This window comes from Erithacus rubecula (assembly GCF_903797595.1).
Source record: "Erithacus rubecula genome assembly, chromosome: 4".
NCBI lineage: Eukaryota > Metazoa > Chordata > Aves > Passeriformes > Muscicapidae > Erithacus > Erithacus rubecula.
In genome coordinates this window covers 57,274,360-57,301,340 of record NC_136686.1, presented here as the reverse complement: position 1 = coordinate 57,301,340, position 26,981 = coordinate 57,274,360, and the positions used below count along the sequence as shown (strand labels likewise).

Below are 26,981 nucleotides of genomic sequence, written 5' to 3'. Positions count from 1 at the left end.
CAAAGCATAAAAATAGTAGCTTGTTAAAGAGCAGACTGATAGATTTCCTTTTATCAATACTTTACAAAAAGTATTTAATATTAAATATATTTATTTTATATGTGCACTAATTTTACATGCTTAAATACAGCAAAAAGCTAAAACCACAGGTTTTTTTCCTAGTATAGCTGTCAGAAATTACAAATTTTAAAATGGTCAATTTATCTGTCTTGTGGGAGAGAGAAAACTGCAAGCCTTAGCAACGCAGTGTAAGCAAAAAAAAGCTTGGCTTGCTGCCGAGGTCATGGGTTGTACTATGTGAAAACTAGAATAAGGAGAAACACAGCATTTTAAAAGACTAGCTGGGACAGGCAAAGACAAAGAAAACATTTTTGTTGTAACATTGTGGGACTAAGTTCAAGGCAGCATATATTTCATTCAGATATAATTTTGTGATGTTTTAAATGAGGACATTAAGTGAAGTCTTCTTGGATTCCCTAGCTTCTTTATTTAGCTTAAGTTTCTGGCCTCCATAAAAGATACAGGCATTATAATTATTATTTTCACGGGGTTTTTTTTCTTTTCCCCAAACTTTGTGTTAGAGCCAAATAATGAGGTTTTTAGTCAGAATAGTGTTTGGACAGTGACTGAGCGAAAAGTCTCTATGGAAAGTTTTTTTTGTCTCTTGGATTTCTGTGTTGAGTGCAACAAGTTTGTCCTAAAAGTAAAACAAGCAGCTTTCACAAGGCAGGACCTGCTAATGTTTAACCTGATACCCCTCAGTGCCTTTTTGTTTCTTGCTTTCCAGTTTTAGCAGCTTGGCATACTGAAGTTACTTTGTTGACAATTCTTTCATTAGCAATTGTTTTCTAGACCACAATGGAGAGCAGTGCCTCTGTTGGAGCTTACACTCAGCTCTCTCAGCTTAGCTCCTGAAGAACCTTGTACAAATGGCCTCACACTGACCACTTACACTCCACCACTGTTCCTAAAAGAGAAATGTAGGCAATATTTATAATCACTACTTTTCCTAATCTGTACGAGTCAATACGTGATTTGCATTTAGCAGTCAACATTGAAGATAAGCAAAAATTAATAATGGTAATTTTTAAACTAGACCTTTAAACTCCAAAATAGTCAGAATAATTAATAGCTTAATTAGAAAAAATGCTGACCTCTAGAATGGCTGAAAAACTGAGCTTTCTGGAAAAAAGTCTGTTGGAGATAATGAGAACTTCCATTAGTTCCAGCACTCAGAAATGATCACCACTCCAGAAGACAGAACTTGAAAAAAAAATCTATAAAGAATCAGAACCTGTTTAAACATTTCAGCGCAGTATTTCTACTAATATATTTTTCTAATTTAAGGAACTTAAATAATTTTAAGGAAAAATTATCTTCTAACACAGCAGCAGCAAAAGTCATTTGCACATTTGTGTGCAGTAGCTGTTTTGTACCCTGCATCAAGAGTTAATCTGAGTCCTTCCTCAGAGTGTTTCACTTAATCAATTGCATATCTTGCACATGGCTAACTTATAACACACACAGAAGTTATAAAAAATGAAAATAAGATAAAAATGCTTTCAGCCAAGTTGAGAGATTTGGAAGCTACAGCTTGGGTGTTTCAATGCAGTTCAGATCTCTGGTATGTTTAACATTACTGTACAATTAGCTTTACAATGCATTCCCAGTATTTCTTCTGTGTTCCCTGATGAATAAAAAATTAATTCCAGAATTCTGTAGGACAGAATCATATTTTGGCTTGTACAGTTTGTTGCAGCACAAAGAATCACTGCAAATCCCAAAGTCCCAGCACTATAACAAACTGATAACCTGAACAGGGCCTCACTGTGTGACCCAAGCTACAGAAGAAGCTAGAATTCATAAAGTCCCCCTGCAATAATTCAACCACTGTGGCAGTTTGGGTGTTATTTCACAGTGCAGTTGCTTTTCGTTCAAGAGGACAGATAAAATTAAGAAATGCAACTTCAGAATAACTAACTTCCATAAAGTCCATAAGGAATGCCAAGCCTGGCAACAAACCCAACTGAGTTTAAAAAGTAAATCTGCTGTAACCACACTGAGAGCTGAAATGGCCACATTACAAATTTTTAAATAATCAAGACATGAATACACAGCTGATCAATTATGTGACAACACAGGCCATGCACTGCTTTGTCATACATGAGAACAAGAATTCCATCATTCCTAAACTGGAACAAGGGAGATGAGCCATGACCTGTGATAATTTTTAGACATGTTTTTACTCACATCTCTTAGTTCTAAAAATTATGATTTATTAATTTTCTTTCTTCAGTTTTCAGATGTAGTCATTTCTTGTTATTTAAGAATTCTGATTTGGTAGATTTGAAATCCCCCATTCCCCATTTCCCTGAGTCACTGAGGGGAGGAGTCAGAGGATTCAAGGGTGAAGTTGAGCTCAGGAAGAACAAATGGGTGGGGTGAAGGTGTTGTAAGATTGATTTTATTTCTCATTACTCTACTCTGATGTGATTGGCAATATATTATTTTTTCCCTCCAGGCCTGATTTTCCTGTGAAGGTGATCAGCAGGTGTCTGATATCCCCCTGTCCTTACCCTGACCCACAAACTCTTTGCTGTATTTTCTTTCTCCTGTCCACTGAAGTGGTAGAGCAGCTTTGGTAGGTACCTGGAGCTCAGTTTAGATGTGTTAAAATCTGAAACTTTGCTTATGATGAGACATTTGAAAGTATCTGGAAAAGCAATAGAACAAGTGAGGATTTCTACAATACCTTTACTAATGCTTAAAATGTTTTGTTAGCATAATCCAGCCATTCTTCAGCAGTAAAAGCAGTAGACACGTGCAAAGACATTCACAGCCCATGATTTGGCTGACAGACTGGAAAACCCAGCCTGCTAAATGTTAAACCAGAAAATGCAGACAGCTCTCCCTGCTAAATTACCAATAGGATAATGTGGTATTGCTCCAGCACTTTTCAGTACTCCTACAGGCAATATTATCAGATAAATGCCAGCAGGCACAAAAAAAGTTTTTGTTACACTTTAAAGCAGAATCCTTAAACCTTCTCCTGGTGTCAGAAACTTTAGGATCAACAGCCATTCTAACTTCTTTGTATTATTTTATAGGTATTTTAATTTTGAAATGTTTTTAAGTTTTGCCTTCTCTGTTCTCTCTCACCCTCGACTCTATCACTGTGCCAAAAAACAGTGATCAAATGTGCAGCTTTGGAATGCCTTCCATTTGTCTTTGTTTCCACTGGTACATGATGCACCTTAAGTGGAAAACAAGTCTTTACAGAAAATATATTCTTCCTCTATGCCATACATTACAATTTTTTTTGATAATTGTAAAAATCAGCAATTATATTTATATCTTAGTATTAGACAGTAATAAAATATTACTTCAATATTCACAAAATTAATTATTACCCAAGTTTCCTGATAATTGTGACAATGGAATTTTCTTTGGTGATCATATTCTTTTTCGTAGCCACATTCTAGCACTATAATATGCCATGACTACTAAGTGATACTACATCTACATTTAAAATTTTTGCTTGAACTGGAATAACAATGAATGGATTTTTGAAAACATGATACAGGAACAAAAAACTATATGTATAAAATATTTTTCAAAATATTAAGGTATCTAACTTACATTCTAAGAATTTATTTTTAAAACTGAAAGATGTGTTAACAGAACTTATTAAAAGTAAAATTAACTTTAGTACAATCCCTTTGCAATGGTTACAGAAATCTGATGTGATCTAGTACCTTATGCAGTCTGCCATATTCAGTACAAGAATATGTTTAAATGGTGCAATCATCTTAACACCAACTTCTGTAATCTTCTGGCAATCAGCCACATGAATGTGCCTGATGTATGGGCAGCATTTATTCATCAGCTTGAAACTTAAATCAGTATTTTTAGTTATTCCCTGTTGAAATATTTAAGATGCAAGTTACACATCTGACATACATTAAGAGCATGATCCAAATACTCACTGAAATCAGCTGAAAGATTTATTTCAAATTATTTGAGTGAATTGTAAAAATACGTAATCCTAATAATTTTTTGATCATTATACTAACCTTCAAAGGTGACCTTCAAAAGTTTACATTCTGCAAGGGCTATAAGAGTTTTGTCAGAAAGTTTTGGCAAGTCAAGAAAAAAAAAACAAACCTTACTTGTTGGCATTTTTCAACCAGAGTCTTTGAAGAAAAAAAGTGAAATAAAACATTCATATGCCCATGCTGTCACATAAAAAAAAAGAAGTAAATGTTCTCCATATAATACCAAAAAGTTACAATTTCAAACAAATAGTTATAATCCACTTAACAGTATCTACCAGAGAGTGAGTGGCACATAAACCATTGAAATTCTCCATGAAGTATGGCAGACACCTGAGACAGAGATATAGTTAACAATCACTTTTGCAGAATCCTGGAAGTTCTTTTTTGATGGGCAAAATCAGTAGTAGAATGCTGTTCCTATATATTATAGTTGCTTTACCACTGAAAGAAATTAAATGCTCTCATTTATAAGCTGGAAGACCATAATTCAAACATACCAATGAAAAAAGAAGACAACTGATGTTTTTTGACAGTGACTGCAAGTGAGCAAGATTTATAAGCATAATTAGATAATAGTTGTACAAAATTGTTTTGTTTAGAATGCCTCCTCTTTAATTGATTCTTACTTCTTTAAAGTCATTTGACAGGATAACTCAGTTCCAAGATCATAAAGTTTCTCAAAAAGTGCAGTTTATTTTCAGTTCCTAATTTAAATACATCTATCTGTAAGAGTTAATATTTTGCTGATTATCAAATCTTGAATCCAACTGTAGCCATTGGCAGTGTTTCTGAAGGCATCAGCTCAGATTTACTAAAGAAATTAAATGTTTGTCTTAGCAATCCTGACAAAAACAGCACAGGGAAAGCCTGAGATGTCAATGCTTTAACATCTTACCATAGACACCTAGATGCTCACTAAAACAAGAAATGCATTAATCTTGCTAAAAGAAAAACAGATCCACAAGCCATATGTATTATTCTGAAATTTGAACAACATAAGGAAAAGGATTTGGTAAAAAAATGTGTCCTCTAACCAAACAAGAGTCAGGTTCAACATTTTCTAGAGCTGACACCATTTATAGAAGTGGTAGAGAATGTTATTGCCTCATTATTCTACCTTTGTTTTCCCAACCTTATGATTTATTCACCTATGGTAGATGTTGAAATTCAGTTTGAAGCAAGTTCTGAGTGTAACAAAATATCTTCATTGTTTTTTTCCAGATCCACAGTAAAATGTGTGTAAGGTTCAGAGGGGCTACAAGGAAAGGTCCTCTGCAGTCACAATAATACTGAACTCTTCTACAGAATCCTTCATGCAGGACCACTACAACAACTTGTGTACTTTAACAGTGAAATAATATTCAATGAAATTACAAATGGACTGATGGATCTTTCAATTCAGTTTATTCCCTCTATCACTCCAGATAATTCTTTAACTGCTTAAATTCAATAGATGTCAGTTCACACTCGAGCATACAAAGTGTTTCTTTTGACATATGTTACAGTTTCTTTTTAGCTTCTACAGAAAACATAGAAGTGAATGATTCCTCCCCATGAAGTAGTCCCCCTGATATTTACATGTAGAGATCTCACTGTTTTCCAGGGTTTTGAAGGTGTAATATAACACCTTGGGGTTCTTAGAGATTTTTCTCAATGTTAATGACTATATGATTCTATATTAACACTGTGCAGCTCAGACTACAACCCCAGGAATTCATTTGCAAAACACAGAAAAAAAAGTAGTCTGGCATGTCCTCCTGGGCACCAAATAAGGCCTGTGGAGAGAAGAATCCAAAGATATCTTGCAATATAAATATACTGGGAGGAATTTGTGTCCCACCTCTCCAGCTGCTGCAGAAGCCTGATGTGCTTAGCTACCTTGCCTAAGAGGAGCAGCAGTGTAAGGCACAGGCTTTGCTTAGGGTAGAAATGTTGTCTGACAATGGACACCACTAGAACAGGAGGTGGCCAAAGAAAAGCAAGCCAGAAGCAGCTGAGCACCCATCACACCTCACAATGCACCAGGAGGTGCTCCCAGTTCTTGAACTTCTAGTCTCCAGCATTTGTAGCACATGACTGGTCCCCACTACTACTTATCAGTGGAAATTATAATCAAGGCTGCTTTACTTTTATCTTACATTGAGTGAGGAGATTCCCACTTTGGGTTTCTGGCTCTTATTTCTGAAAATTTTATGTTTGGATCCTTTTACACGTGAGGTGCTTTTTAATGGACTTTAAGTTATAATCAAGGCAGATTGTCTTTTCTTTTTCTGGCATAATGCCTCATCTTTTAACTTATGCCCAGGTTGGCTTGTTCTTTATTTTCAGGCTGAAATGGCCTTTTCAACAAATTCTTTGTCAATTGTGTTAAATGCTTTGATGTTAAATGTCTTTTCATAGAGGACTGTGGCACTCTGCACATTTTCCCTTGTGCAGAGGGATGCCAGCCCTAGAGGGAAACTGGCTTCATGTCTGTCAAATGCATTCTTAGCCTTAAACTCTTTGTGCAGATCTCACAGACAGACAGACAGACAGAAAATATGGTGTGGCTCATAATACACACTGTCACTTTTAGCACTGTGGATGTAAATAGTCTGGTATGTTTTGAGTTCAGGACAAGTGTAGCATGTTTGTTTTTCTACAGCGGGTCTGTAACAGCCTAAAAAATGACAGAATGAAAATCCTATCATCAAAATAAATAGAGGAAATATTTTACTGGTAATGCATGGAGATATAAATCCCATCAAGTCCCATCTTTCTGACAGCTGTTCAAGGTGGAGTCTGATATGGTTCAGCTGTGTTACCCTGGATCAGGCTTCTCCAGGAACAGCTATACTCTAAGAAGCAGATGAAGAAGGGAAAAGAATCTTGTGAAGCTGCAGGGGAGGTGGCAGAGAGGGATTATAAACAAAGAACCATCTCATCACCACAACCTGGTCAGAGCACGTAAAGCCTATTGGTGCATTCCAGGCTAAGATATGTCTGTTGGAGAAAAGGACAGTGTGACTTTGGAAATGTGGTTGATGTGGGCAACACATCAGTGAGGATCTGCAGAGGGCACTGCAGACCTCACCATCAGCATGGATAGGTTGGATTTTCCCACCTCAAATGATTGCAAAACAACCAGGTGCAGTGTAGGGCTATTATGGCAAAGGCAATCAATCCCCTTTTGTACTGGTAGCAATCATCAGAAGATAAATGTTGGGAAGTAGGGAAAATGAAGTGGAGAAAGCTGTGTGCAAGTTCTCAGGATAGAATATGAAATTCAGTTGTCCAGATTCTACTTTTGTACTCACTATTGGTATATGAAATGTGACATAATCCTATCTCATTTCCTCACCCCAAAACCTTCAGCATGCATGAAAGGGAGTAGCTTAATGGTGAATATCACGCAAGCAGCTGCCTGAGGGATGTGCTGGGAAATCTCCACTTTCTGCTGGTCAAGAACCACCAATTTCACCAAGTCATTCAAGCAAAAGTTTACCTAACTCTGCAACAGGTCTCTTGCTTGTTTGCTCTCAAGCAGCACAACAGAAAAACATGAATCTTGGGATCTCTGTACAGCAAAGAGCAACAAAGATCAAGACAGGTCTGAATCACCTCTGGAGACCTCTCCCACTCGTTAATTGCTATATAGATATGTTAATTTTCTAGGCACTACCTTATCTTAGATGCCTAAAATAAAGTGAAATTCCCATTCTCAAAAGGAGAGATTGTAGGTAGCAGGTAATCAGATCAAACTCAGCAATCCTGACAGAAATAGCATGACTCTTTCTGGAATTCAGTAAGGATTGCATAATATTAAATGCAGGCTAAAAGACTTTTAATCTCTATCTGGAAAACCACTGTTTGCTTTACATAGACATTTGATACCACAAATAGCAGAAATCTAGTGTTTTCCTCCATGCAAGCCTAACCAAATTATATGGAAGTAGTTAATAATAACTCCCCTGTACAGATTGTTTATAATTTCTTTTTCACTTGAAATGGTTTTTAACTTGAAACTGGATATTGTATCTCAGGCATCAGGTTGAGAAAGTTCCGGTGTGAAATATGCACTCAAATAAGATTAAATAAAATTAATCAACATTTAGATCTTACTGCAATTGCATGTACTTCTCTTATTTTCCTGTATTTCTAGAACAATAAAATCTTTAATTTCTTTTCTAAGTCTCCATGGATTTTCTATGTAACTTCAGGCACTTGCAAAGCTAAGGTATTGAAATAAGAAATTTCTTGCACATTTTAGTAAAAGAATTGCTTTATCAACTCACTTGGAATTTCAATGTTTAATAGTTTGCCTCAAGAGTGAGCAGCTAGGCCTGAAAATCAATGTTAGGATACATATGGAGTTTGATAATTTATTCTTTGCCCCAGATGAGTCAAGTCCCACTTAAACCTCATCTTTCAAAGCAATTGGGAGGGAGATTATTTTGAAGGTTGTTGAATCTACAAAATCCTGCAATACAGACTTTTTGTGCATGACTCAGTAAAATCATTCTACAAATGTCTTATTTTTCTTGCATATAAATTATAAATGTAAATAAAATTAGGTGAACAAATAAAATATAATTCCTTGTCTGTAGGAGTTTTCAGTCTAATATGTGAATGACTGTCTTGGGTCTTTTTCTTGATTGCATAATAGTATACTATGATCTGAAATGAAAGTACAACAAAACAAACATGAAGCAAACCACAGCTAAAGTTCTGTCCCCATAGATTTAGAAAATAATTGCAGAGAAATTATGAAATGCTTATAAGAATATCAAAGTTCATTGAGTTTAATCTTTCTATAGTTTCATATTCTGAAGAATAGGAATACACAGGTTTTTTATTTAGGTTTGGCTTTTTTGCTACACTACTCTACAATTCTGTCTTTCTCCCAGAACTGATTTGATTTGTGGAATCCAGCCTGCAAGACACAATGCTGTCTGCAGCACAGAAGGGATTTTGAAGAAACACTCTTGTGATTCCAGTATTGGCAATACACTGAGGATAGAAATTTGAAAATCAACATTCAGAATTGAGGAAGTACTCTCTGGGGCACATGGGACTATTTTTTTGTATCCTGTATTTGTCAAGAATCATAAAATGAATTGTGACATCCTTTCAGATGTTTGGCACATTACAGTGATGGCTTGACTCCACATGTTATTTTTCTTTTAATTTTCCACTGTCCTAAAAAAAGCGCTTATATTAACATGTTCCTGAATTAGCATTTTTCTAATATAAATAAGAGAGCATTTGTAACTTATAGTATTCTTCAGTTACAAAAGTTTGTACTCAGGAAATGTAAACAATCATATTCTTCTTCAATAAATAAAGAACACAGCTCAGATTTTTTCCCCAGGTTATGGCCACTTTTTTGTTGCTTGATACAAGTCAGAATTTGCCAAAATGAGAATTCTCCCAATGAAGCTGGAGCAGGGGGAACACAGATGGTGGAAACTGGTGAAGTCTACATGTAGGTTTCTCTGACGCCCCTGAAAGGAGATGTCAAGAAATGAAAGGGACAAATTTATTTTTCCCAGTGGTTTTAATTCTCTTATCCAGCTGTTATAACCTACTACAGCAAGTGACAGACTGCTGTAACACATTTTGGGCATGGCACACAATTGATTTATACTCTCATTCTTTCCAGTTTTGTGTCTAATAGCAGAAAAATTTCCACCAATACTGTTGAGTGTCAGAAGCAGAACAAAGAGATCTTATGATTTCTAGGTGGGGCTCTGGGAATGTCAATGGTACAATAGGGTACTTTTTGGACAAGGCACAAGAGAATCTCAATATTTTTATGAAAATATGTTGAAGCTCATCAACAAAAATATTTACTGTCTGTGCCATACGAATAAAATCTTAACTACCATGACTTTATGCAAAAACCCCCATGCCAACAATTTATCCAATATTATTACCATGTATGAATATGATAGTCAAAGAAAAGATTGCTTTGTTTTGTAACAATGGACAAGAAAATGTCTGCTTAATTCTCATTTTTCTGCCTGTGCTTTAATGAGCTAATTAAATGCTTTGATCCTTAATTTGCTACTTACACAATCTTTAACATAATCACACCTTTAGCTGATGGACTTTCTAAATAAACATGGAAATCCTACAAAAGTAGTGGCAATAGAACAACTCATATAAAAAGAACTGTAATGTTAAAATGAAAGAAAAAAACAAGAAACATGAAGAAACCCATGAAAAATACACATTCTATAGAATATTTTAAGCATAATTCCAATGTTGATAGTATAACTCCTCTACAGTTTTCCAATTCATTCTGAAGTGTCAGCTTTACAAAATTTCCCTTTGGTTTAGTTCATCCAGTGAGAGGGGAAAAAAAATGTTTCTAAAATCCTTTATCCAGCTGTGATGCAATTTGATATTTTTTTTGTTTTAACTGTTCACTTAAGTACTTGGTCATAATCATTAAGCACTGTTCCAGAATCCAAAAATGGAGAAAGCTGTGGAATTCCTTTCAGGGCTCTCAAAGACACTGGCAAGCAAACCCAGTGTCCTCTGGTAGGGGAGGATTGTGGTTTTCCCTTTTGATGATGATCACTTCTCCCTGAGTACTATTAGATCATGCTTTCTAGAGGCAGATCCCTACAGCTCATGATGACACTTCTAAGCAAGCAGGAATGATGCTTTTGGAAAACAGAACCAATTACTGGCATTTTGAAAAAGTCACTCAGAGGTAGGTAGTTCTTAACTTTCCTCTAACCTCAGCCCTCATTTCAAATTTCACACTGTCACTGCACAACAATCTCAGCATGATTCTCATGAACAAGAAACAGTAAAGAGCAATCAGAACAGGACTTGCCCCATCTGCCCCATCCTTTGCTCTGAAGAGGTTTTGTCAGATGGAAAGTTAAACTGTTACATTCCTCAGACTCCACCTCTATCATTTCACATGTATTTTGTTATATGGAGAATATTCTCAACGTACAAAGAAATTTATGTGTGAGTCTTTACTTAAACATTAATTGTCTTACAATTTGGTATTTCATATTGCTTTTGGAATATGTTTCAAGATACAGTATATACTTGAAAGCTTCTAAAATTGTACTGCATTCTAAAACTTTAGTTTTCTTTACAAGTTTAGTAAGATATTAAAATAATCCAAAACACTACTATTTTTAGGTTGCAGTTATAAACACCACTTCAATTTATATATTAAACAATGTAAAACTCCACCAAAAGTTCACTTTTTAATTAATTTCCTTCTCAGGAAATCAGCTGTAAATTTGTATATTTTTCCAGCACAGAGTCATTTTTTTTTTTTATATCTTAGCAAAAACTATATTTTAAAACTCTAGATATAAACCCCCCAACTAATCATGACATACAATTAGTCTATTTATGGCTACAAAAAGCAAGCCTTGTTCTCATTATGCAGTAAGTACTAGCTGTTTATAGATCTGACAGTTTGCTGGAAGTGATCCAAACCTATAGTGCTATTATTCCTTAGTAAAACTTAAACAGCTGTAGTCATGTAATTCAAAACCCTGGAAGGCTGCTGCAGTGCTTGCTCAACCTCAGTATACCATGAATGCAGGATGCTGCCAGTCATATAAAGGATCCTCTGCTTCACATTATGAAAGAAAGACGTGAACTGCAAACCTGAATGAAACCTGGAATTTCCAAACAGATGATCTTGTGACAGCCTTTTCAAGAGTCCAGGTATGGAAAACCTTTGTCTGTGAATTTTCTGCAGTGAGCTAAACTCATTTACTGTAAACTGAGGAAGCTTTGTAAAAAAACCCACAAAAAACAACAGAGCAATTTGCTACAAGGGAACGATACAGAATCAAAAAGAACATAAAATACCATAGATAAAGTTTTCTGAAAATTACTGTAAAGAAAAGATATTAAAAATGAAATAGAATTATCTACTTGCTGAAGTTTGAAAGTCCCTTTCTTCTGCTGCAGTTTTTCCTCTTCTCTTGTATTGCAAATTAGTGGGGAATAGCACTATTATGCAAGATATTTCACCATATGAAACCACTACCATTGTAAAGTTATCTTAAGCAACTGCAAAAGCATAATTTTTAAACTAATTGGAACTTCTTTGTGCACACTTTGCAAGTATGACTTTTCAGTGTAAGTTTGTTGGCTGCTTTTGCCATTGATTTTACAAGCAGTGCCTGCTGGAAATGAAAACCAGATCTCTATCAAAAGACATTAAAAACAGAAATGTGTAGTTTAAACTTCTCAAGTAACATAATTATTTAGAAGAGTACTATTGAATCTGAAAAACTGAAAGAGCTACAAAAGTGAGTCATATAATTTTAGGTTTTGATCAGTTCTTTTGGAAACATTTCTTTATGCTAAACATTAGTTAAGAAAAAGCAAATTGTGAAAGCGGAAAATGTTAATCAACAGCACTCTGTAAAATCAAGAATCTATGCTCTGAAATTACTTAAACTTTCATCTGCAGGTTTATATCATACTGAAAACTATTAATTTGACTGAATTACATTTCTAACTGGAGTAAGTAACAATTACCACAAGCACCACAAATGAAAGCATACAGAACATCAAAACCTAGAATTAGGATCTTCTGCTCTGGTAGACATTTAATCGTAGTCATGCAAGTCAGCAAAATTAGGCATTTTGAGAAGATGGGAACTCCCACTGTGGAGCTGACTGCTTAAGGAGTGGCATACTGAATTTTGGAACTGACTTTATGGTTTCAATATAGAGTGGGGAAACATGCTGAACACAAATACAAAGAGATAGGAAGTTTAAAAAGAATGCTGTTGAAAAAAAAAATTCAAAAATATTAAGAAATTAAATGTAAGATTACATTTAATGAAAAAATCCAACAATGTGCAGTAGAATCAGATGTTAGAATATAAAGGTATGTGTTATTTGTGGTGTCTTTTTTCTTTAATGGAAATGTTTAATTCATATTAAGTACAAAAGTAAAAGTATCCTTCTTTGTAGAAGCCTGAGCTATTTTGCATTTTAGTGTGGTATCTCACAGAAATGATTAGGGAAAAATAAAGCTTGGAGAAGTTTTAAGAAGTTGAAACGTATCTGATAAAACAGATAATAAATTAAGAGTCTGGGGTAAATAATCTGGTAGCTCTGAGTCTTTTTAATGTATATGTTGCTGCAAGGCTGCACAGTTTAGGATACAGGTAAGCCCTTCTTACTGCATTTCAAAGACTGTGATCAAAACCTCACAATAATTGTGAAGAGATTCTGATTTCCTTTATTGATCATATGACTAATTCTTAATGATCTGGGAATTTTAACACATGCTTTCTTTTTCCATTTTTTTAAAGTGACATCTTCCTTAAAACTCAAGGAGCACACAGACTGCCAAAGATCCTTGTTTTGTGTTACAGCTAAATTCTGCAGGAATTCTGTCATACTGATTTTTCAATCAATTTTGCCATTTGCAATCTCAGGACCATTGTTTTAAAGCAATCTGACTAACTCACCTTCTGACATTTATTCCTGATGTTCATTAATTAATATTCATGTCTACCACATGTAACAGAAGTTTTCAGAGGGAAATTCTAACTGATTATCTCTGTTGTGCCATATGGAGACTAAAATGCTTGTATGGAATAGTATGAGAGAATGAAAAAAATTACTCCTACACTTCCCTAACTCCTTGTTCCAATAAAAGATGTCTGATACAGCAAACTTCACATGCAGCATTATGAAATGCAATACTGCCACCTCTGAGCACTTCATGTTAGTTACCATAGAACACAGGACCTGTGCTGAGCTGATGGTTTTGGGATTGCCATGTGAAATATTCCTGAAATCTGCCTGCTATCATATTTTTTACAGGACAGCAGGTTTTTGTACTTCCCCATAATCTGAGAAACAATGAACTTTACTTTTTGTCTAAAAACTGTGACTACAAAGAGTGTAATCTTATGGTTTTAAATCAGAAGCATCATGTGTGACTAGGAAAATTTCATATTAACAAGGTACAAGGTAACTGCAAAAGGTCTTTTTTCAGTGGAGAATTTTTCTCTATTTACACATCCAAAAAATGATGTTCCAAACTTCAGCAAAAATATATGGAAATCTAAAAAGACAAAATATCACTCCACATGGAAAAAAACACAGATTATAATAAAAGTAATACTGATGAGATGAGTAGTAGCATTGGAGGCACTAATGCAAAACTGCCAAAACAGATGTTAGTTATATGAGGATATGGCATTTCAGACTAAGAAAAACAAAAGCCAAAATGTATCATGCAAATGCCAAAGAAAAACATGTTTCTGAACTTCATGGGGATGTTGTTGAAAGACATACATTTATTTTCCTCATAGAAAAGAGAAACAGTGTAGAGCTATTCTTCAAATCCATACACATCTTTGTGATGGCTGCTGCTGTGAACAGCTCACCTCATTTCTTCCATGGCAGCTTTTAATCCAGCAATTCTACCTGCCAGGCACACCTTGAGTCTCTAGGGATACCTCTGAAACAGGAATGGTAGACTTTTGTAAGACTGTGAATTCTCTGTCTTTAGCTCACTGATCTTCTAAATATCAGTTTGGAATAAATCTTTCTCTTGCAGCTGTCACACAAGGCCTTGGCTCACACAATGCACCTATCCACAATCCTCTATTTCAAAAATATATTTTTAAAACATACTTAACTTCCAAACTTCTTGTATCATCATGAGGAACTGGATATAGACAAGAAATTTTTGGATAGTATTTTCTTTTAAAAGTTTCTGTGAAGCTCTGCAATGCATAAGGGAATCTAGAATATATTTTTAGCTATACTGGAAAGAGAAAAGAACTGCTATCTAAAGGAAATGTATAGGGCATTTATTTCATTTTGTATAGCAGACAGAATCCTTAAAATCACTCAAAAGAGAATATTTATATTACACATACCTTTAAATTTCCTGCAAGATTAAAACCAACACAATTTCATATTTTTCTGTAATTTTACCTTGTCAATAGTTGTAGAGTTCCATTAGTACTATCTCTGTACAACATATTTAAATAGATTTAAACAGTCTGAATAAAAAAAAGAAAAACAACCCAGAAGTATATTAAAATTATATTTGTAAGCAATAAGGGAAAAAAATCTGAGTATCTTTAAATCATCATAATCATTTCTGTACATCTCAGCCATTTTCTCTGGAAAAGCCTCAAAGTAGAATACTGAGAGATATGATGCTACTAACTTGAAGTATGGTCATTTTATCATTTTAAAGGATACCTATACTATACAGTCCTGCAGAGCACAAGGGGCTTATTAAATGATTGAAGGTTAGCACATTAACACATTTTGCTAAACCAAGATTACTCTTAGCCAAAACCATTGGTGAATTTTCTCCACAAACACTGGTACATTTCTCTAAGCAGTAATATTATTTAATACAATATAATTTACACAATGCTTCCTGTTTAATTCTACCTTCTAGGTGGAACATTAAACCTGAGTAATTACAAGGCTTCCATATTTTATTTACCTGCAGAACAGGTACTACTTATATTGTTTCATTCTTATATAATGGGAACAAATCTCCTAGTATGATAAATGTTTCACAATAAATGCCAATATAATACAAAGGCAAAAAGTCAGTACTTGTATGTGAAAATGTAATAGTTGAGCCTGTGTCTTTTTCCATGTTGTGATTACCTTTTCCCTATTTCAGTTATCAGGCAAAAGGACCATCCAGATAACTGGAAATTTGTTACCAATCAATCCTAAAGTGGAAAGTTTGCGCTTTTGAAATATATTTCTTCAAGGATTAAAGAGAAGAGATATATCAGTAAAAACAGGTATGTAGATGGAAGATAACCATAACCTTGAAAGGAGTGAAGGCACAGTGAGAATGCTGGGGGGAATAGCAATGAGGAAAATCTCTGAAACCTTCCATGCAAAATCTCAAGTGTCTGAACACAAATACTTGTAGCTGAGGAATCAACCAGCAGGGTTGGAAGTCCATGCACAGATACAGAGCTGTGATTTCACTGGGTCTCCAGAGATGCAGAGAAATAGCACATGCAACTGAAGGGGTGCTATGAAAAGTTCCAGAATATTTAGGAATGACAGCCCAGGAAGGTGAGGATGGGCTTCACTTTATGGAAAACCATGCACAAATGCACAGAACTTTGCATTGAAATGGGTGACAAGTCAATCAAGAACTTATTTGTAATGATTAGAAGCCAGACCTATGAGCATTACATAGTGGTAGGGATCTGCTGCAGACTTCTTGATCTGCTTGGTCAAGAAGAGATGGTGGATGAAACCTTTGGGCTGCTGAAGGAAGCCTTATTCTGGCCTATCCTGGTTACTCACAGGAGACTTTAGCCATATCTGCTGTCAAAAAATATGGCTGGGCGTGAACAGTCCAGGAGACTTCTAGAATATGTTAAAAGCAATTTCTTGATCCAGCTGACTGACAAGTGGTCTAGGGAATGTGTTCTTCAACAGGTGAAGGAATGTGAAGTTGAGTGAATGTCATCCTGAATGAACTTGAATGGCTTTGGTTACTGCAGCCATAAAAATGAGAAAATGAGAAAATTGGACAAACTGTAAAAGAAAAAGCCCTGAACTTGTTAGCAGCTTTTGGCTAGTTTAGGGATCTGTTTAACAGGATTTCAAGGCAGACAGCCCTGGAGGGCAGAAGGGCCCAGGAGAAGTGGTTACTCTTCACGGACAAGCTACTCCATTACTTTTTAGCCTCGGTTTTTACAGCTAAGCCTTGTCTGAAGGTTTCCCAGGTGCCTGGCTGGAGCCTGTGAGCACAGTCTGTGAGAGGGAAGCAATACCCATTGTAGAAGAAGTGAATGTCAGGAAGCACCTGAGGAAATGGGATGAGACAGGATGCATCCAAGAGGAAGAAAGCTGTCTCTTGTCATTGAGAGGCCTCGCTCCTTTTTGAAAGGTCATGACAGTCAGAGGAGATTCCTAATGACTGGAAGATAGGAAATGTCACATCCATTTTCAGAAAATGGAAAAAGGTCCAAGAAACTACAGGCCAGTCAGCTCCACTTGAGGCCCTGGGAAGGTTATGTAGCAAATCCTCCATGAAGCCCTGTCCAAGCCTATGAAGGATGAAAAAGTGACAGTGAACAGCCAGCATGAATCTATGAAAGGCAAAGCATTCCTCATTAATTTGATAGTTTTCTATGATGAAATTACTAGATCTATTGATAAGGGGAGAAAAGCAGCCCTTGCACCACTAACTTAACTATCCTAAACCATTTTTGTTTGAAGTTCTTAAGCTGTATTTTCCCTATGTTAATTTTCAAAACCTTGTGTGTAAATATTGAGGTTTCTGGGCTAGAACACTGAATGTAGACTTTACTAAAAAATGAATACAAATAATACAAAATAATTTTTATATACTTAACACTAGAAATGGCCTATAAGTGGATGAATATATTAAGAAACAGAATTTTTGAAGAAAATATTAATGTTATTCTTAGATTAATTTTTCTAATAAAAAAAATTGCACATCACACTGCCTTTTCTAAGAAATTATTAATTAAAACAAAGTCAAACATTGTTTTTCCATCAAGGAAGAGCAATGAAAAAAATTGAAGAAAACTAATGGAAGCAAGATAAAATTAAAAATTCTTAACTGAGAATAAAAAGTGACAAATACAGAATGGTGACTGCATTCCTGGACACCTTTCAAATTAGAGCTCTAAATATCAAGAAATTTAGTGAGACATCTTTAGAGCCCAAGTGGCCACTGAAAGAATAAAGGAAGTTGTAAACAATACAAGAGTAAAAAGTGTTGTTGATAACTCCAAGCTTATAATAACAACAAAACCCTCCTCCCAGACGGGTGAAGTTTTGAAACCTGTTTATAAAAATCAATTGAGATCGAATATAACATTTTGCCCTGTACTGTAAAAACCAGTGGGAACTTCACTGATTATCTCTGAATCCTACTAAACTCCATTTTCAAAGTACTTAAGAACACAAGTCTCTACTTTTTGTCAGAAAGATTTGCAACTCAAATATCCACAGCACTTGAAAAAAATATTTCTTCTTGATATAAATTAGAATTTGTAGAAAGAGTTTGTAGTTCTTATATTTAATCCCTGGCAAGGGATATCCCTTACAGATATGTAAGTCTTGCAAATTTTTTAATTCACCTAAAAAACCCAAAACCAAACAACAAAACTAACCAACCAACCAAACAAGAAACCTCCAAAAAAACCAAACCCAAAAAACCCCACAAACAACCAATCCAAAAAACCTATCATATTAAAGGTGAACAGTTCAAATTCTCAGTGTATGACATAAATGTAAGATTTCCTCATACAGGTTCAATTTATCTGGGCCAATATTCTGAACCATGGTCACAGTAGATTTCTGAGATGAAAGCACAAAACCCCAAAAATTGGGGTAAACAGTCCTGAGAAAATGACTTGAAAACAAGCCCACCCTTGAGCTCTAACTGAAACTGGGACTCTGATGGACACTGGATGGCTTTCCCTGGTCTGGCTCTGTATGTATTCCAGTTGTTCAGCACTCAGGAAGTCAGGAAAGATCTGCTTCAAACTCCTCGTTTGACCTCATCTTCCAAGATTAACCTAAATACACAAAGGTCCAGCCTGATATTGTTTCCCTGAGCACATGAGAATCTCCTAATAAAGATCAGTGAGAAATTGGTCTATATAGTTTCCCATGTTTAATCATAATCAGAAACAGTAGACCAGACTTAGTAAAAATTAACTAACAAACAAAAAGAGATAGGACATAAAATCTTCAAAATATTTGTGAAGTTCCAACTAGTGTGATGATCAAATACTTTACTGCATATTATATACAACCCTCCATGGAAATGCCCATTTCATCTGTTCTAATGTTTTACTTTTCTTCCAACACAGGGATCCCACATACTCCAGCTGTGCCTCCCCAGATCTGTACAACACTGATTCGGACTATCCAATAATTTCAACTGTTCCAGCTGTCACAGAAAAGAACTGGGGTCAGCTGAATGTCAGGATGCAAGTAGTAACTATTATACTACTACTTTTTCTCTGTAATGCATCTGACTGTAAGAGGACAAGGAACAGGAGTTTGAGAAACAATGAAAGGGAAAATGTCTTAAGGAGAGCATCTAGCACTGTCAAGCGCAATGCCCGAAGCCTAACATGTGATATTTACACTTATCTTCATGAGAAATACTTAGACTGTCAGGAAAGAAAATTGGTTTTTGTGGCACCTGATTGGCCAGAGGATATAAAACACATGCTGTTAGCAAGAAACAGGATTCGAAAATTAAAGAACAATATGTTTTCCAAGTATAAAGTACTGAAAAGTCTGGATTTACAACAGAATGACATATCAAAAATTGAGAGCGAGGCTTTTTATGGTTTGGGTAAACTTACCACACTCTTACTTCAGCATAACCAAATTAAGATTTTATCTGAGGAGATTTTTATTTACACGCCCAGTCTAAACTACCTACGTCTCTATGACAATCCCTGGCATTGCAGCTGTGAACTAGAAACTCTTGTTACAATGCTACAGGTTCCAACAAACAGGAATCTGGGAAATTATGCCAAATGTGTGTACCCAATAGAACTGAAAAATCAAAAGCTAAAGCAGATAAAAGCTGATCAGCTATGTAGTGAAGAGGACAGGCAGGATCCCAAAAACATAAAACGTGACAAGCCTGAATCTGCCAAACCAGAATTTGATTCCTCTTTGTGCCACATGTATGTGTTCCCTGTGACAACTCTGAACTGCAAAAGAAAAGGTTTGTATCTGTGGTTATAACCCAATTAATGATTTGAATATTCTTCTTATTTAATGCTTTCCACATTTATTGACACATTATTTACTGCAAATGAACTTAATATCAGTACTCACTTTACTTAAACTGAAATTGTTAATTGTTTTTCTCTTGTAACTACCAGCAATAAGTAGGAATTCTTCCTGCATTTTACCTCTGCTCTGCAGCCCGAATTCCACAGACATTCCTTAGTACAGTAATGTGAGTATCTAACAGAAATCAACAGGAATAAAACTAAGCATATTACTTAAGTTACTAGCCTGATTGTACAACTATGAACATACTAATCAGTCAAATTACAGCTGTACTGAGACGGTTGAACTGATACAGAAAGGCACAGAGTATCTTTTCTTCCTTCCATTGTACAAACACAAAGATAGCAATAACTTTGTCAGAAGCGAGCTGTGAAGCAGGACTGGAGCAGCCAGCTGCGTTTTCAATACCCAGAGGAACCTGACTGCAAAGCAAAGGCTTTGCATCCTCACATTTGCTGGACAAGATTTCTTCTACTATGGGAAGAAATGGAATGTTTTTGTTCAGGAAGAAATACCTCCTCTGTGTTCTTCCTCCCAGCACTCAGCAAACAATTCAAAGTTGAAGGGACTTCAAGAAATGTTTTTCAGACACTTGGATTCATTCCATCTCTAAATCTTTCTCAGGCCCCTAAGAGCCACAGTTAAGCCTTAAGGGTGAACCAGATGGGGTATATATCAACATGAAAATGCACATTTATTTGTCCTTTATATTTCCCATATTTTATCCCATGAAAAAAACAAAGCAAACAAAAAAACAATTCAGAGGAGAATCATTCTTTAACATAACAATTCTGAAATAAGAAGCTGCTTGAAGCAGCTGACATTGTGAGACTTTTTCCCCAATTTTAACAGAGCTTAGCCTGCATATTTTATTCAGCTGAACTTCTGTTTGCTTTAAGAGTAACTTGATTTTGTGTAAAAACCTCAGTGTCCTCCTACTCTTGCTCCTTTGTGCCAGAGAAAAGCTCAGAATGCAGTATAAAGAGATAGTATCTAAATATCAAGGATTAATTATTTCAGTATTTGATTCCTAGTTTATCTACTATGTATGTCATTAAAATGGTCTGTGTTCTCTACTTTTTTTCACCCTGTAAATTCCTTTCTTGTCCCTCTGGGACAATTTTCTCTTTCTTTTACCATGCAGCTACTAAATCTTTTTACTAATTAATTATGCTGCCTTTTTTTTTTAATATTCACTTATCTTTCCTTGTAGATAGGATCGTAATTTTTAGATTATAGATTATGATCTTGATTATTCTTCATAGGATCTTAATTATATCACTATTACTATACAGTAAACTGTTATTGAATCAAACCCAGGCATAAGTGATGATCCTAATATAAGCAAAGACCAACTTTATAGCTCTCCCCACTTATTGGTATCAAAGAGATGAGCTGAATGCACAAATATACCCAAAAACTTCTTGGGAAAAGAATTTTCCTTTTTTCTCTAAGTTCATAGAAACATTCAATGTGGTCTGATCTTCATGGGAGTTTCAAAGAGGTTTATGGTATTTGAAAACATGGTTTATTACCTTTAATATTAATGATGGAGGAATAAGTTATTTCAACCTCTACACAAGGGTACTAGAGGGTGCAGGGACTCACTCCTTCAGGTCAAGAACTAAGTATATCAGTCCAGAACTTCCTGCATGCCTAGCATGGACACATTGAGTGTGTTTCAATACTTTTTTGGAAGTACTAGATCTACTGTGCATATGCTTGACAGCTGGATATCCCATGGATATTTGGTATTTCTGAACATATGGTAATCTTTGATGAAAGCATTGTACTTACTGTCTTTGTATATGAATATTGCACAGTAAATGCATATTTTCACTGGAATTTTCATCAGAAATAGGAGTGTAATGCACACAAAATCCAGGGAAAATACAAACATTTCTCTAAATCTGTGTGGATAAGAATTCAGAATAGAAAAAAAGTGCATCACTTGCTAAATCAGTAAAATGACATGACAATCTGCAATCCATTATTCCTTTACAGTGGAGGGAATGGAATGACAAGCACTCGCTCTACCACTACTAAGTATGTCTAAAGAGGTATGACAACAGGTCAGGAGCTTTCAATTAATGTCAGAAAGCTCATGAAAAAAACATCTTAAAAATACATTTATCCATGTGTATGTTCTCTTTTTTTTTTAATAACTTATTTATATCTGATAAAACAAGTGATATGCCAGACCTTGTGGTACTCCAGAATGAAATACCCTATGCCCTTGATTATTGATTCTGTTAGGAAAAAAAAAAAAAGAAAAAGCACAGTTTGTTTGCATTTCTACAAAGAACTTGTATTTTCAAAGACAGTTGGGAAAAAATCTGCTTTCTAGTACTGCCAAACTCTCCAAGTCTCTAAATTCAAGCATTGTTTGCATTCATTTGGTGATAAATAGACCCTGAAACTTTGACATCTGCAGAAGCAGGAAATAATCCAACCACAGCTGGCTGGAGTAGTTATAATATCTATGTATTTATAATCCCAAAGCTCTGCTCATAATCTGATATAGGGCAGGAAGACTCTGGTATGTTGCTTTAGTCTCAAAAATACCTGATTCATTAGATATCTTCAGAACTTCAGAAGTACAGTGGCTACACAGATTCCAGCACAGATCCAGAAACTACTTGCTTTCATTCAAAGATGGTCAACTAGGAGACACTGCATTTTCTTGTTATGACAGTGCAGGATTAGAACACTCATTGAGCAAATATAATAATCCTGGAGATTAGATTTGTTAACATTACCCTCCCTGAGAGGGTCCAAACCACAGTCTGCACTTCTCAAGCATGGGCCCCTTCTACTGGAGTAGGGGCTGCTCTTTCTGGAGCTCTTGCAAGGAGCTCTGTGAAGGATTTGAACACTGATGACTGAGAGGTCGTTGGCTACTTTGGAAATGGCAATGATAGAAGTAGGAGAGAGAAGCAGACAATGCCACTCTGCTGCCTGGATGTGTTTTTATATAGTTACTCTGGTTTCTTTTCTTTAAGCAGTCAAGCCCTTCACACAAACATTTTCAATATTAATATAGTATCTTCACTACTTACCTTATTCCTATGTGAATGGTCAAGTTTTACTAAAATAAAAATATAAACTACAGAAGTCTTATACTATAAGCACTAATGAAGAAAACACATGAAATGTAAAGGTGCAACTAAAGAACGAAATTCTGAAGTTGAAAATATATGGTGGCACTAGTAGAGGGGGAAAAGGGGGAAGAAAACAAGAGACAATGTTAGACTGACAATACTCTGGCATGCAACTGTGATACCTAAGCAGTAAGAATGATCTAAACCTGATACAAGTTATGTCTTTTTCATTTTTTAAGATTTAAAGAAAGTTCCAGGTAACATACCTCCAGATATAGCCAAACTTGATTTGTCCAACAACAAAATTAGACAGCTACGAGCCAAGGAATTTGAAGATGTCAGTGAACTGAAGATATTGAATCTAAACAGTAATGGAATGGTATACATTGATCCTGGTAAGAATAATTTTAAATACTCATTTTAAATTATTTCACATTTATAAATACTATCTCTATCACATATAAACTGGGGGTGGGGGAGAGAAGAGGGAAAGGATTTAAAAATCTAGAGGTTGGTGAAAATTTTACCTTTTGAACCTTTCAATTATTAGAGTAAATGTTTGCACTGAAATACATTCATCACAAAAATCAATACAGAAAGACAAATTTCAGTTTCCCTTTTCTAAACCTAAACTTCCCGAGTGCAAAAGGTAATTCTGGAACCTGGAGGCTAACAGTTTTTCAAAATGCTAAGTAGTTGAATGATTTTTTAAGTATCTTTGCCACATCTAACAAAACATGTCATATAAGAAGGCTACTTTTCAATTATATTGTACAATAAAAGACAAATCTAAAGGATTTAAACTCTTTTTGGCTAAAAATCACCACATATAATTGTTTTTAAGTTATATCTTATTAGAAATCAAGTGCCCTTATTGGTCATTTGCATATAGCCTATGTGCATTTAGATTTTATTACAAAAGCAGCCATAAATCAGGTGAGAAAATTAATCAAGTTAAAAGAGCCTTATCTAGCACCATCTTGGCAACTAAACAACATCAGAAAGTGGTAATATTGCTAAATGGTAGTAATGATTTTAACATTACACTGTTAATTTATTTAAATTAAGACTTCTGCTATTAAAGGAAACAGTATTGCAAGAAGTATGAACTCCTCTCTGAAATGTAACTCACAAGCACTACTATGAAGCTCCATGTTTACTCCATTCCAAATCTTAAAACCTTAATTTGAAGGTTCTATACATGCACAGAAATATCTATATACATATAAAAACCTCTGGTCCTGCACATTGTCTACTAATACGTTTCCATATTCCTACTTCTGTATCATGACAATTACAGTAGGATTCAATGAGCAAATCAGGCACTCATCCACTTTCACTGTGTCTATTCTACACTCAGACAGACCCATGAAGTGTTTTATAGCTTTGCACTAGCTGTGCAACTCCCCTAGTATTTCTCACTTCAATGTTTGAGAAATCCTTTTGTAGCCTTTTGTCAAAAGAAAACCCCAACCAGTAACTGTAAAATCATAAAATTGTTTTTCCTGTTCTGGATATGCATATTTTTCCTGTCACAGATACGGCTTTTTTCTCTAAGTTAACTTCATAAGGTATCAATAACTATTTTTCTGTTGATTAGCTGCTTTTTCAGGCCTCAATAACTTAGAGGAGCTGGATCTATCAAACAACAGCTTGCAGAATTTTGAATATGGAGTACTGGAAGATCTTTACTTTCTGAAAATACTGTGGCTGCGAGAGAATCCTTGGAGATGTGATTACAACATACATTATCTTTTCTACTGGCTGAAGCATCACTACAATGTTCACTACAATGGCCTAGAATGCAAAATGCCTGAGGAATACAAAGGATGGTCTGTTGGAAAATATGTTCGAAGTTATTATGAGGAATGCCCAAAAGACAAGCTTCCCATTTATCCAGAAACTTTTGATCTGGACAAAGATGATGAGGAATGGGAACGACACAAAGAGCAAACAGTTCAGACAGTAAAGAAGCATGGTGTAATTGTCACTGTGATAGGCTGAGAACTCTTTACCTTATTAGAATTAGATAGTCTTTGGAAAAGAAAAACATGCTGTTTTCATTTGTTCTAAGTCTTCTGTTGGTTTGTAGGACTATCTGCCTACAAAGATGTCTCTTTACTGCAGATAATAACTACAGAATGACATTAGTTCAACAGCATCCTTCATCTAGTAATTGTTTTTGAACATTTGTTCTGGACAGTCTTGTGAAATATTTTGGCAAATATTTGAAATTATACAGATGGACACAAATGTACATAATATGGTGGGGAGAAGATGTCTTATGTATGAACACAGTTTATGTGTTCACACAGAAATAGCTACAGGATTGTGACCAAGAAGCATTTTTCTTTAATGTATTGACAATTCTTTGTATCTATCAGTTTCCTGAAATATTCCCAGAAAATATTTCTAAGATTTTTATATCGACTTCTGTTGCTTTATTGTAGACAAAAAACCCCCCAAAACTAAGACTAACCTTAAATACAGTAGAAATAGGCAAATGACAGTTGTTATACTAATTAGGATTCAAACAGAGAAGGTGAGTTCCACTTCCTGATTTAGCAGTGTTCCTCCTCAGTCTTGAAGGAATAACTCAGCCTCTGCCTCTGGCATACCTGAGCTGCCTTAAAACAATAAACAGCCAAGACATGGTTGGCTCCCAAGATCCACCTCCACATGCTCATAATTGACTTGTTTGGGTTTTGAGGCAGGCAGTGCTGAAATCTTTCTGGGAAGAATTTTAGGTTGTTGTGTCAGTTTGACACAGATTCCATGCCATCACCACCTGATGAGGATCACACGAGGATGCTGTGGTCTGCATCCAGCACATTCCCACCCAAACTGAAGGTAAGCATGCTTTGAGAGCTCAGAAATGTGGGACATTCTCTAAGTCCATTCTTCTCTCAGTTCGTTTGTAAAATGCATATTACAGCACCTCCTTGTCAAACAACTATGCATGTGAATATGCATTGATTAAAACCTGTGACCATTCCAATACCACATAACAGGGTAGTACAAATGCCTCAGCTAAATAGATAGCTCTAAAGAAAAATGCCTTGCTACATAATCTGCTTAGATCATTAAGAAATGTTTAAGTGCAGAGTAGAAATTCAGGGCCAAAACTTTAAATTTCTCTTGACAATCATGGAAGAAGTTCTGGGAGACTCCAGGGAGAAAGTTTGATCCATTAAAGATCTGGAGACAATTATGGTGTTTGTGCATTCCTCTGGTGCTTTAACCAAGTCCTAAAGGTCGTGCAATTTGTTTTACAAGATAAAGCACTCAGTGCTTTGGTGTTAACATGAAATAAAAGAACATCATAAAGGAAAAAAATCAGGAGATGTTAAGGGTGGTCAAAGAATCTCAAAGCAAACACTTCTCATTACTATTTGAATTCCTTTATGTCCTCCATTATTAAGATATGAATATATTTAATGGTGCTTTGTTGACTGTTTCATCCACAATATCCTTCAAATATTTTATAGCAAAAATACAACAGTATCTGACTCATTCCTGTTCCTGGAAAAATCTTAAGCATTATCTTAAGTATTCAAGTTGATCCTGATAAGATGGAACAGAAAGGAAAATCCCATTTGCCAGTAACATTCACTAAATACAGCATATTCTGGAAAATTAAAAGTGCCAAAAGTATAAAAAAAAAAGGTCTGCCACAAATAATAGCAAGCCTTAAATGATGCTGTCCTCCTTTTCTCAAATTCTGGAGAATTATTTCAATCCAGAACCACTGGGTATGATTGAAAAGGACAGGCAATGAAACCACAGCAGAACAGCTGTTATTGGCAGCACAGCAAATGGTGAAAATTGAGTAGGAAAAAATGCATTTATAGACCATGTTATGTTAATTTCTGCAAAGAGTCAGTGCTGGGAAAAAAAAAAATACTAGCTTAAGGCAGGTTAAATCTGGGTAGAAAAGACAATCCTGGAGAAGAATATAAGACAAAATCTGTGTGAGAGGTCTCTTATCTCTGGTCAGCAAAAAGTACCAATTGAAAAAGGATAAGACTGAAGA

The 26,981-nt window shown here is 35.4% G+C and overlaps 2 protein-coding genes across 4 annotated transcripts; one reads left to right on the top strand and one right to left on the bottom strand.

Moving 5' to 3' along the window:
• Positions 1-3,748: 3,748 nt before the first annotated feature.
• Positions 3,749-11,943, bottom strand: FBXL13 (F-box and leucine rich repeat protein 13; the record flags this gene model as incomplete). Its single annotated transcript, XM_079304476.1, is given in 6 exon segments — positions 3,749-3,910; positions 3,912-3,919; positions 4,074-4,155; positions 4,158-4,193; positions 11,682-11,729; positions 11,733-11,943. Coding segments are annotated over 6 exon segments (393 nt in total). The 5' UTR covers positions 11,790-11,943.
• Positions 10,564-26,259, top strand: LRRC17 (leucine rich repeat containing 17; the record flags this gene model as incomplete). Of its 3 annotated transcripts, XM_079303179.1 has the most annotated exons (6): positions 10,564-10,755; positions 11,617-11,741; positions 15,706-15,832; positions 18,902-19,776; positions 23,188-23,343; positions 24,549-26,259. In XM_079303179.1, the coding sequence occupies exons 4-6, from the start codon at positions 19,020-19,022 to the stop codon at positions 24,950-24,952; spliced, it is 1,317 nt and encodes a 438-aa protein (XP_079159305.1). In that variant the 5' UTR covers positions 10,564-10,755; positions 11,617-11,741; positions 15,706-15,832; positions 18,902-19,019. The 3 variants fall into 3 exon arrangements, with proteins under 3 accessions (XP_079159305.1, XP_079159304.1, XP_079159306.1); XM_079303178.1 differs by lacking the exon at positions 10,564-10,755 and having other exon boundaries at positions 11,579-11,741; positions 24,549-25,773; XM_079303180.1 differs by lacking the exons at positions 10,564-10,755; positions 15,706-15,832 and having other exon boundaries at positions 11,579-11,741; positions 24,549-24,952.
• Between the last annotated feature and the right edge of the window lie 722 nt (positions 26,260-26,981).